At 51.4% G+C, this 12,373-nt stretch overlaps 1 protein-coding gene across 7 annotated transcripts in view; it reads right to left on the reverse strand.

The window, feature by feature from the left end:
- The window catches only part of MAST3 (microtubule associated serine/threonine kinase 3), a 39,336-nt gene extending 33,604 nt beyond the window's left edge, over window positions 1-5,732 (reverse strand). For 3 of the 7 annotated variants that reach the window (XM_038566843.1, XM_038566855.1, XM_038566842.1), the window contains exon 1: window positions 5,629-5,690. In XM_038566843.1, coding sequence (XP_038422771.1) covers window positions 5,629-5,667 — 39 coding nt within the window. In that variant the 5' untranslated portion in view covers window positions 5,668-5,690. Of the gene's footprint in view, window positions 1-5,628 lie in introns of all 7 variants that reach the window. The other 4 variants (XM_038566852.1, XM_038566851.1, XM_038566846.1 and 1 more) reach the window with 2 other exon arrangements.
- Window positions 5,733-12,373: the final 6,641 nt, after the last annotated feature.

Raw genomic sequence — 12,373 nt, forward strand, 5'->3', positions numbered from 1 at the left:
CACCAAGGGCCTGGGCAGACTACCATAATATCTGATAGATTTTACATTTACTGAGCCACCTACAACAGACCAGGAGCAGGAGTCATTTTACAGGCAGGGAAACTGAGGCACAGAGGGTAGCCAGCTGCCCATGTCTCTTGGTAGAGAGAGGGTGGGGAATCCAGGTCTCTGGACATCCCTCCTCCCCGCCCCCCCCCAACACACACACACCAGGGCCTTCCAGTCGAGGACACATGACTATTTTTACCTAGGTGGGCTCTGGGCTGCCCACATCCAGAGCGGGGCGTTCACCATGGCAACGATTGACGTCATCAACCTCCGCAGCCAATTCAAGGGGGCCGGAAGCTGCCCTGCGCAGGACGGGGCTGGGAGAGGTTGGCTGGGTCCCCCAACAGGGGAAAGGGCAGGTCTGGGGGATTGAGGTGTCACTCAGAGGCCTGACCCCAGCTACTTTGAACCCACAAAACAAAACCGAGCTGTTCAAGGTGGGAAGAGGCTGACCTGCCATCTGAGATGTTTCTGTCTCCCTGAATGAATGCTTCTGGGGATCGAAAGCTCCCTGTCATTCAGGGCAATTGATCATTATAGTCCCAGGAGCCACCACGACCATTAAGGCCTCCTTCTGCCCCCTCCAATTGTTTTGAGATCATATGTCAGCTTTCCCCTCTCTAACCTGTGAAGACAGTGAGGAGCTGGCATCTGACCCCAGAGCTACTTGCTGCAACCCCTCCTCCCACCCCAGCCATCTCCTTCCAAAGCCCCAGGCAGTCCTGGGTTCCCAGTCAAGCTCCCCCTCATCTGAGCTGTGTGACCCGTGCCAAGCAATCTCGCACTTCTGTGCCTCAGTTTCTTCATCTGGGAAGCCTCCCGGTGACACAGGGTCCCGGGAGGAATCAAGTAGCAAGCTAAGGACCTGGCACCGGCGGAGAGGCTTCAATAAATCAGAGCCAAGACAATGATTTTGTGAGGTTAATAATAACCACCAGTGGAACCACAAATTTTAATTTGCTTCCAAAATACAGAAAGATGTGAAGTGGCAGAGAGAAGCGAGGGAAGGTCGGCAGCTCTCGGCAAAGGCTGGATGGAAAGCTAGGACCACATGGAACTCTCCCGGCACCGCCCCCGGACCCTCTGCTCCCAGAGCCATCTGCTTCCGCCCTCAGCCCCCTCTTTGCAGGCTGTTCCCCAAGGAGTGACTCCTGTGTAGACTGGGGTAGGTGGGGGCCCGATCCCTTGGAATTGCCCTTTAAAGATAATATTTACGGCATCCTCTTCTGTTCTTGGCTGGGCTGGGCGAGCTGCCTCCCAGCCAGAAGCCTCAGCTCCATCCTGAGGAACCCCCAATCTGGAGAAGACAGAGCAGGGCGTGGACACCTCCATACTGGAGGCATTAGGGGGGACCCAGAGGGAGAGAAGAGGCTGGAGCAGGCAGCAGGGGGGTGGGGAACGACAAGAGACTTCCTGCCTCCCCCTCCCCCGGCTAGTGAGAATCTATAGGGTGGAAGTGGGACTCAGCCCAGTTGGCACCAAGCCCTGGGGGAAGTTGGCAGCTGCAGTGAAGGGAGAAAAGTCAGCAGGGACCACATAGCACCCGCCTGAGGGCTTTGGGGAGGAGCAGAATAAGTGGAACTGCGCTACAAGGAGGCAAGATGGACCTTCCGGGGAACCTCTTCAGCAGCAGCAGAGACAAAGTTCAGTTACAAGCCCTGGCCACCTCTACTGCCCCTGGATTTGGGGATCTGGTGTTTTAAAATTCTGCCCTTTGTGAAGCAAGGGTCCAGGTGGTAGATGATAAAAATAATGATAAAATAATAAGAATAGGGCAGCCCGGATGGCTCAGTGGTTTAACACCACCTTCAGCCCATGGTATGATCCCGGAGACCTGGGATCAAGTCCTGTGTCAGGCTCCCTGCACGGAGCCTGCTTCTCCCTCTGCCTGTGTCTGTGCCTCTCTCTCTCTGCATCTCTCATGAATAAATAAATAAAATCTTAAAAAATAATAAGAAGAATAGTAGTTGTAGCAATAACAGCTCACTTTAACTGGCACCTGCAAGCGCTGCATGGAAGACTGAGCTTAGGGACGTCTGGGCAGCTCAGTGGTTGAGGGCCTGCCAGGGGCACCTGAGTGGCTCTGCCTATGTCTCTGCCTCTCTCTCTGTCCCTCATGAATAAATAAATGAAAAAAAAAAAAAAAAAAGACTGAGCTTAACCCAAACCAGTAAGGCCCAGTTGCCAGCTCTTCCCTTGATAGAATGCAAACTGGTGGTGGGAGGGCCAGACCAGGTCCTGTTGACCACCTCCCAGCGTCTTACATTGCCACAAGCAGGTTGGCCAGCATTCCCACCGGCTATTGCCTGCCCCATCAGTCAGTAACTGACAGGAACCCCCCCCCTTCCCCCCACCTTTCCTCAGGTTTTTATGAATTGACTCTTAGACCTTTGGCAAGTCAGCCTCCAGAGTATCTGATTGGCTCTGACCAGCAGGCTGCCACCTGACTGGCTGGGGGAGCTCCTGGGCCATTTAGGGGACTGTATAGTTAATGCCCCAAACCAAGGCCCTCCCACCACCAGGTACCCACAGGAGCCAGACTGGCTAGAATTCCAAATCTCTTACTCTCCCACTCTGAGCCTCAGTTTCTCCCTCTGAAAAAGGAGGCTAATAATAGCACTGATCTTGCACTTTTAGGAGAATTAAATGCATGTACAGAGCTTTGCATCTGTAGGTGCCAGTTAACGTCAGCTGTTATTTATACTAATCTTTTTATTTTTAAATATTATTTTCATTGGGACGCCTGGGTGGCTCAGCGGTTGAGCCTCTGCCTTCAACTCAGGGCGTGATCCTGGAGTCCTGGAGTCCCGGGATCAAGTCCCACATCAGGCTCCCTGCATGGAGTCTGCTTCTCTCTCTGTCTATGTCTCTGCCTCTCTGTGTGTGTGTCTCTCATGAATAAATAAACAAAATATTTTATTTTATTTTTTAAAAAAAGATTTTATTTATTTATTCATGAGAGACACACACACACACAGAGAAAGAGAGGCAGAGACACAGGCATAAGGAGAAGCAGGCTCCATGCAGGGAGCCCGACGTGGGACTCGATCCTAGGTCTCCAGGATCAGGCCCTGGGCTGAAGGTGGCGCTAAACCGCTGAACCACCTGGGCTGCCCTCTCATGAATAAATAAACAAAATATTTTTTGAAAATTATTTTCATTGTCTGGGGCACCTGAGTGGCTTGGTCGGTTGACTGACTCTTGATTTCAGCTCAGGTCACAATCTCAGGGTCCTGGGATGGAGTCCCGTGGGTGGGCTCTGCTCTCCGGTTCGGAGTCTGCTTGTACCTCTCCCTCTGCTCCACCTCCTGGCATATGCTCTCTCTCTTAAATAAATAAACTATACCTTAGGGACACCTTGGTGCCTCAGTGGTTGAGGGTCTGCCTTTGGCTCAGGTCATGATCTGGGGATCCTGGGATCAAGTCCCGCATCAGACTCCCTCCGGGAGCCTGCTTCTCCCTCTGCCTATGTCTCTGCCTCTCTCTCTCTCTCTGTCTCCCATGAATAAATAAATAAAATCTTTAAAAAATATATTTTCATTGTCTCTTACTTGGTAGTTCACTCCAGGCCCCTCCCTCCCTGGCTTCTGGCTCCCTCTTTGCCCCACACGGGCTCCAGAGGAGTCTTTCAAAGCCCTCAGGTCTGGTGTGTCTTCTCTAGCTCCAGGACTTTCCATAGCTCCCCATCACCCTAGGGGGAAAGTCTAACCTCTTTAAAATTGGTGCTGGAATCCCTTGACGCAGACAGTCCCCTCTCGCCCCCAGTTCTAGTGCTGAGAAATAGCTTCTAGCTTCTAGTTTCCCCATACAACACATAGAGTTACATGCTTCTGAGCCTTGGCACAGGCTGTGCCCTCCACCCAGAAATCCCTCACCCATCTGGGCAGTCCCTTGTCCCTCTGTCTCCATGGAGGAAGACCTGCTAGTGCAGGGCTGGTCTGGAGGGGGAGCCAGACCTGCCTAGGTTCAAATGCTGCCTACCTCACCTACATGCTGTGACACCTGAACAGTGGCTACGTTTCTCTGAGCCTCAGTTTCCCCTTTTGTAGTATGGGACTCGTCATCAGGGTAGGGATACCTCCTCCCCACGGAACAGGCCCCCACTTCCTGACGTCAGCAGCGCCCCCATTCGCCTACCCGATGGCAGTTTCTCTATTTTAAGAGGCCGCGGGCGGGGCTTGAATCTAACTGGGGCTCCAGGCGGGGCCTGTCCCCCCACAACACCCCACTGCTCACCGCCCCCTCCTCTACACCCAGGCCCCTCACTCCTGCCTCTGGCCTCGGACTTCCTCCTGTCGGATCCCCTCCCCCACCACACCTGGCGGGGGTGGGAGTGTTTCTGCCTCGCAGCTCTGCCCCTGCTCTCCCTGACCAACCCCCTCCCGCCGCCCAGTCCTTTCTAGGTTTTAGCCTCCTTGGGACTCTTCTATTTCCCCATGCACCCACCGCCACCTGCGCCGCCACCCGCGGCTGCTTCCTCTGCTCCAAGGCCACCCAGCAACGCTTGGTTCAGGCGCCTTTTCCAAGTATGCCTGAGCGTCCCACACTGCAGCTGACCGCTCCCTGGGGTCACTGATGCTCCCAACACGCTGGGAGATCTGGGGGAGCGGTTTCAGAGGTGAACACCCCGCTGCCTCTCCGCTGCCGGGCACACAACAGGCACTCAATAAATGTTCGTTGTGTAAATGATGAATCTCGGGTTCCCGGGTCGGCAACCTGGCAGCTTCTTCTAGGGTGTGGTCTAAGCCCCAGAGGGTTTGGTTCGATCACCTTAATTCCCTTTGCACAGAGGCCCAGAAAGGTCAAAGAAGTGGCCCACCGGAGTCACATGGCCCCCGAGTGGGCTCAAACTCTGACACCTATGTTCTTACCTCCTGGTAACGCAGCCTCCCAAACACAACCCCAGGCCAAAGGGCAGAGAAGGAAAGCCTTTATGGCAAATGGGGAAACTGAGGTCCAGAGAAGCAAAAGTGGCTCCCGCCCTCCTCCTCCACCCCCGCAGGCAGTTGGCAGTGTTCTGTGCAATAGAGAGCTATTTCAGGCCGCTGGATTGAATCCCTGTCGGCCCACCTCGAGTTTGTGACTCTTCCAGACCCCAGCCTCAGTTTCCTCGTTTGACAAACGGGCGCCTGGACAGCCCCGACCTCCCCGGCTCCCCTTAGGGGTGATCTGAGGCTGGGGCGCGGTGGCGCAGCAAAGGCACGAGACTGGCAATAATACACATTAATTAATAGTAATGTATCACTAGTAAAGAGATTAATACAGGGATGAACATATGGTGAGCGCGCAAGGGCTGCTGTTGCTTGTATTATTATTAGAACAGCTGGTGGCAAGGGGGGCAGCCCTCACTCCCTTTCTCCCACCGTAGCGCCTGGTGCCTCAGTTTCCCCATCTGTCAAACGGGGCATATCCCCTTCCCACCCGGCAAGAAGCACTTTGAGAAGCGGGTGGGCAGAGGGAGCGATCGGAGCGCGCGCCCCGCCTTCCGCCTCAGTTTCTCCAGACACCGAAGCCCCGCGCCCGGCACCCAGGCCAGGTCCACTGCGCTGTGCCCTCCGCCCGCCCACGCAGGGGCCTCACCTGGAGCCCTCGGCGCCGCAGGAGGCTCGGCTCGTCCATGGCCCGCTAGTCCGCACCGCCCGGCCCGCCCCCGGCCCCGCCCCAACCTGCCAAGCCCCGCCACCCCGCGCCATTGGTCAAGCCGGTCAGCTGACGCGGCCTAGCCCCGCCCCCGCGGAGCCCTCCTCGAAGGGCCCCGCCTCCGTCGTTGGATCGCCGGACAGCCCTTCCCAGCCCCACCCTACCCGCCCCCCACAGCCAAGATGAAAACATTTTTTTTGGTTTTCAATGAATCCACCCAGACGTAAGGGAACATTATCGTCCCCATTTTGCAGATGAAGAAACTGAGGCCCATAGAAGTTCATTAATGTGCCCAGGGCACACAACAAGGCTGGTTCTAGGGTGAAGTGAATGAGGCACTCCGTTCCCTGCAACATTTAAGAGGACCCACTAATACCAGTAATTAAGATACACAAGATTTTAATAACATAAGTTAAAGAATCTAAATTAAGGTGGTGCTCCTGGGTGGTTCCGTTGGTTAAGCGTCTGCCTTCAGCTCAGGTCCTGATCCCAGGGTCTTGGGATGGAGCCCCACCTTGACCTCCCTGCTCAGTGGGGAGCCTGCTTCTCCCTCTCCCTCTGCCTGCCTCTCTGCCTACTTGTGCACTCACTCTCGCTCAAATAAATAAATAAAATCTGAAAGAAAAAGATTCTAAACAAATGCAAAAAATGTGTGATGAACTAAACATCAAAATTTCAAGTAAAGATAGGATCAGACTCCGCCCTTCCCTGACCCTGCCTCACTTGTTTCACCCTAATCCTAGCCCTGGTCCCAATAAAACTTTCTTTATAAGAATGGGCAGCCGCTGTTGTTGCCAGTTTCTGTTTTGAGGATGGCTGCTTTTGCCAAGCCACCTGGGCACCTGGCTAAGTGCTTGGTGAGGACCGCCTTTCACAGGTATCTGGTGATAATCGATCAGCCTCACTTTGCAGATAAAAGCCCCAAATCCCAAGACAGCATCCATGTTCTCTCTTTCCTTGGGACCCCCACTGTCTCTGCAGCTGCAGTTCCCCTTGGCTGCCCCACTGCTAGACCTAGATATTACTGTCTCTTCTCAGGTGAGAGGAGACCCCAGGGGGGACCCAATAACCTTTGAGGTTCTCTAGGCTCCTACCAAATTACAGTGGCCAGATTGATACATAAAAATAAAGGACGCCCTGACAACACTTGTTTTTCTCATCCACATTTTAAAATTGACATATAGGGCGCCTGGGGAGCTCAGTCAGTTAAGCAACTGCCTTTGGCTCAGGTTATGATCCCAAGGTCCTGGGATCCAGCCCCACTTCAGGCTCCCTGCTCAGTGGGGAGCCTGCTTCTCTGCCTCCCACTCCTCCTGCTCATGCTTTCCCAATCTCTCTCTCTGTCAAATAAATAAATAAACTCTTTTAAAAAATAAAATAAAATTGACATGTAATTCACACACCATAAAGTATATCTATTTATTTATTTATTTATTTATTTATTTATTTATTTATTTATTTAAAATGTATCTTTTTAAAGAATACCACTCAGTGGTTTCTAGCATATTCTCAGAGTTATGTAATTACCACCACTATCTAATCCCAAACATTTCATCAACCCTCAAAGAAAACCTTTACTCACGAGCAGTCACAAACGGTCCCCCCCACCTCCAGCCCCTGGCAACAATCAGTCAGCTTTGTGTCTATGGATTTGCCAGTTCTAGACATTTCATGTACATGGAATCATACAACACACGGCCTTTCGTGTCTGGCTTCTTGCACTCGGTACAATGTTTTGAATCAGTTTAAATTCAAACTGATTGAGTTTGAATCAGTACTTCATTCCTTTTTTATGGATGAATAATATTCCATTGTGTGGATGGACCACATTTTGTTTATCCACTCTTCTGTTAATAGATATTTGAGTTTTTCCACTTTTTGGCTCTTGTGAATAGTGCTGCTATGAACATTCATGCACCAGTTATTATGCAGAAATATGCTTTTGATTCTCTTGGGTTTACACCTAGGAGTAGAATTCCTGGGTTGTATGGTAACTCTATATTCAGCTTTTTCAAAAACTGCCAGACTGTTATGAGCAGTCCAAAGCAGCCACTGTTATGGGCTGAGTAGTGTTCTTCCAAAACTCGTGTGTTGAAATACTCAGCACCATTACTTCGGAATGTGACTGTATTTGGAGATAGGGCCTTTATGGTTTTTTAAAAAAAAACATTTTATTTATTAATTTGAGAGAGAGAGAGAGAGAACACGAGCAGGAGGAAGGGCAGAGGGAGAGGGAGAAGCAGACTTCCCACTGAGCAGGGAGCCTGATGCAGGGCTCCATCCCACGACCCTGGGATCATGACTTGAGCCAAAGGCAATTCTTAACTGCTTGAGTCACCCAGGTGCCCTAGAGATAGGGCCTCTGAAGAGGTAATCAAGGTAAAATGAGGTTATTTTGAGTGGATCCTAATCCAATATGACTGATGTCTTTATAAGAACACAGAGGGCAGCCTGGGTGGCTCAGTGGTTTAGCACCTTCTTTCAGCCCAGGGTGTGATACTGGAGACCTGGGACCGAGTCTCATGTCGGGCTCCCTGCATGGAGCCTGCTTCTCCCTCTGCCTGTATCTCTGCCTCTCTCTCTCTATCTCTCATGAATAAATAAATAAAATATTTAAAAAATAAATAAATAAAAGGACACAGACGTGCACAGAGGGAAGGTCATGTGGACATTTGGGAATATGCCATCTGCAAGCCAGGGAGAAAGACCCCAGAAGAAACCAAACCTGCCAAAATCTTGTTCTTGGACTTCTAGCATCCAGAACTGTAAAAAAGTAAACTAACTTTCTTTCTTTCTTTCTTTCTTTCTTTCTTTCTTTCTTTCTTTCTTTCTTTCTTTCTTTCTTTCTTTCTCTTTCTTTCTTTCTTTCTTTCTTTCTTTCTTTCTTTCTTTCTTTCTTTCTTTTCTTTCCTTCTTTTTTTGATTTTATTTATTTATTTGACAGAAAATGAGAGAGCACAAGCAGCAGGGAGCAGCAGGCAGAGGGAGAGGGAGAAGCAGGCTCCCTGCTCACCAGGAAGCCCGATGTGGGGCTCGATCCCAGGACCCTGAGATCATGACCTGAGCTAAAGGCAGAGGCTTAACCAACGGAGCCCCTCAGGCACCCCAGGAAATAAATCACTTATTGAAGCCGCTCAGCCTTTTTGTTAACGGCTGCCCTAGAAAATTAGTACATCCACCCAGTTAAATTTAGTTTCAGATAAACAATGAATACTTTTTCAGTACAATGTCCCATGCAATCCTTAGTAAATAGACATGCTAATTCTAATTTAATTGGGTGTGTTCTATCTGGCAACTCTTCACTAAATGGACTTCAGGCTGTAGCTTGCCTACCTCAAGTGATGGGAAGCTCACGCCTTGTAGGGCCCAATGGCTCTATTTGTGGTTTGTTTTGCCTAAAAATTCTCTTTGAGTCCAAGCTGAGATGGACATGTGACCTAGAGACTTTCATCCACCTCAGCCACTGTGATTGGCTCATGGAGGACAGGTAACTCAAGCTCAGCCAAGCAGTCTTCCTTGGAGACTTTGGCTAGAATCCTGGGGAAATATAGGTTCCCTGCACCAGACAGAGACCAGGCAGATGGGGAGCTGCTGGAGGGAGAGCCACCAGAGAGGTATCAAATGCTCTTGCTCCATCTGGAGAAATCCTACATAGAACTTCCAAGATGACACCTTCAATGGGCAACAGGGGATATTTACTGACTGACTGACTGTATGAATGAATGAGTCAATGAGTGAAATTTCCCCTTAGTGAACACCTATGCATCCTTCATAATTTCAAATTTTCTTGAGAAGCATCAGAGAACACTTATTGACTGAATAAATTTTTAACCTGTGAACTTCTACACATCCATCAAAACCCTCCTCAAATGTCTCTAAAGGGCATCTGGGAGTGAGAGTTTGTTTTCTTGATAAACTTCTGTGTATTTTTTTTAACGCAGAACTTCAACTCACCACCCTGAGATCAAGACCTGAGTTGGACACTTAACCACTGCCAAGTGAGCCACCCAGGCACCCCCACCTACTGTGTATTATTATTATTTTTTAAATATTTTATGTATGATTTATTTATTTATTTATTTATTTATTTATTTATTTGAGAGAGAGTGAGCAGTGAGCGGAACAGACAAGAAGACTTTGTGCTGGTGACCGCAGAACCTCTCGCAAGGCTTGATCCCATCACCCCAAGATCACCACCTAGCCAAAATAAAGAGTCAGATGCTCAACCAACTGAGCCACCCAGGCGCCTGTCCTGTGTATTCTTTAAAACATCCTCAGATGATCTTCTGGAGGCATCAGAAAGTCCTTGGTTGAATGAATGAAAAATATTCTTATTGGCGAATGATGCCTACAAATGTGTTTGATAAACAAACTAACAGATTTTCTGCCTGCAAACTAACTCCTACTTAACCTTCAACATTCTCCTTAGATGCCCTCCGGGGGAATTAGGGTCTCAGTGGCCACTCCTCCCACTGCAGGTCACTCACGATGGGAGAAAACGGAAGCCGAGGAGGGTGGGGGAAATTCTGTGGTCACTCCTGTCACGATTTCCATTTCCATTTCCGGGGGCCCCTTTTAACCAGTCCTTCCTGCCCCCCCTTCCCCGCAGCTAGTGAGGCATCTGAAAGTAGGGCTACCCTAGGGGCGTATCCCTGCTGTGTTTCTGGGGCGGCAGTGGGGAGGAGCCCAGAAGGGCACCCTAAGGGCTTCCTGGAGTAGGAGGCAGGCAGGCTGAGGCAGGTGGGTGTGCAGATTTGGCACAGGGAAGGTGAAGCGTAGTGAAGGGGAAGGTGAAATGGAGTGAACCTTGGGGCTAGCTTCGGACCGCGACTTTGATCAGGATAGAAACACCACCCCACGTGGGGCTGGAGTCTTGCTCACACACCTGCTACGGTTCCCCAGTGCACTTGGGAGAAAGCCCAGCCCTTTAGCCTGGCCCTTGAGGTCCCCATCTGCCTCACCACCTTCATCTCTCCTGTGGAGTCCCGGACCTGCCATGTTCATCTTGATGCTCCCCAAAGCATGTCCCTGAACCTTTAAGCCTTTTCTGTGCCCTCTGCCAGGAATGCTCTTTCAATCTATACACGCAGTGCCAGAGCCCCCTTCTCTGGGCATCCCTCCCAACTCTCCCTTGGGACACTCCCAGCCTCTGCCCCTCCCCGCACCCAGCAGTGACACCAAGGAGCTGGGGGGCATCTGTGTCCAGCTGGGCCCCCGCCTCCACTTCCCTCCCCCGCTCAAAGTCTTCCCGGTGGCTGCTCTGACTTTGGGGGCTGGGAAAGAGCTGCGACAAGAGTAGAGGCCACTGGGGGTCCCCCAAACAATGATTAATTATATGGGCTGTGTGAGGGGCATTATCTGGCAGGAGCCAGCCCTCCTTTATCCTCATGACAGCCCGTTTTGCAGATGGGGTAGCTGAGGCCTGGAAGGGCCAACCTGGGTGGAGGGGCAGCCCTGGGGCATGAGGCTTACTCCCAAGCAAAGCTTGGGCTCACCAGGGTGGGGTTGGGGGTTTTGTCTGAATCTGTCTCTTCATGTGCAGCAGGGGACTCCAGTGGTCTGGGCACCTCGGGGCTCAATTTCTCCTTCTGTGAAATGGGGCACATTGATGGTATCCACTGGGGTAGGGGGCCTCACGATCATCATGAGGAGGCCAGGGATTTGGCCCTGTCTCCAACCAATCTCTTCCATCTTTCTTTATGTTTCTCTCAATCTGTCTCTGTCTCTGTCTCTGCCCCTCCACATCAGCTCTGCAGCCCACCCCGCCCCCTGGCCTGGCCTGGGCCCTGCTGCCCGTGAAGGCTGCTCTGTGCGGGGTCACGGGGTCCCCGTCCCCACTGTGCCAGGCCTGGGACACTGCCTCTTTGTTCCCTTGGCTCTGACCTCATGGCCTCCCAGGCGCCTGACCCTGACTGGCCCAGCTGCCCCTGGGGACAGGGCGCCTCTGAGAATGGGCTTCCTTCCAGCCCACCTGGGCCTCAGTCCCCAGATGCTCTTCCAGGAGAGACCCTGGCCACGTTCCTCAGTCTCCCCCCCACCCCTCCGTGTTCCATGAACACTTTTGTTTGAGGTGAAAATCGCTGGGGATCCCTGGGTGGCGCAGTGGTTTAGCGCCAGCCTTTGGCCCAGGGCGCGATCTTGGAGACCTGGTGCATGGAGCCTGCTTCTCCCTCTGCCTGTGTCTCTGCCTCTCTCTCTGTGTGTGTGACTATCATAAAAAAAAAAAAAAGAAAATAAGAAAATCGCCTAACATAAAACAAACCGTTTTAAAAATCTACAGTTCAATGGCATTGAGAACACTCGCTATATTCTGCAACCATCACCTCTGTCTAGTTCCCGAACATTCTCATCACCCCAAGGCAGTAACTCCCCAATCTCCATCTCCTAGCCCCTGGCACCCACTCATCTCTCTGTCTCTTTGAATTCACCTGTTCCGGACTCTTCAGGTACCTAGGATTAAACAGCACGTGGGCTGTTGTGTCTGGCTGTTTTCACACAGCGTGAGGGTTTTGAGGTTCATCCACGTTGTAGCAGGAATCAACCCTTCTCCACCAACATTTTGGGCCTTTGTTGAGAGAGGGGGGAAAGATTCAGAAGCGGAGACCCTCCAGATGCCAAGAAACAGATGCAGAGAAGAGACCAAGCTTAGTCTTCTGAAGGAAGCAAAGGGGCTCTTCAGGAACCT

The sequence above is a fragment of the Canis lupus genome, chromosome 20, assembly GCF_011100685.1.
Source record: "Canis lupus familiaris isolate Mischka breed German Shepherd chromosome 20, alternate assembly UU_Cfam_GSD_1.0, whole genome shotgun sequence".
NCBI classification, from domain to species: Eukaryota; Metazoa; Chordata; class Mammalia; order Carnivora; family Canidae; genus Canis; species Canis lupus.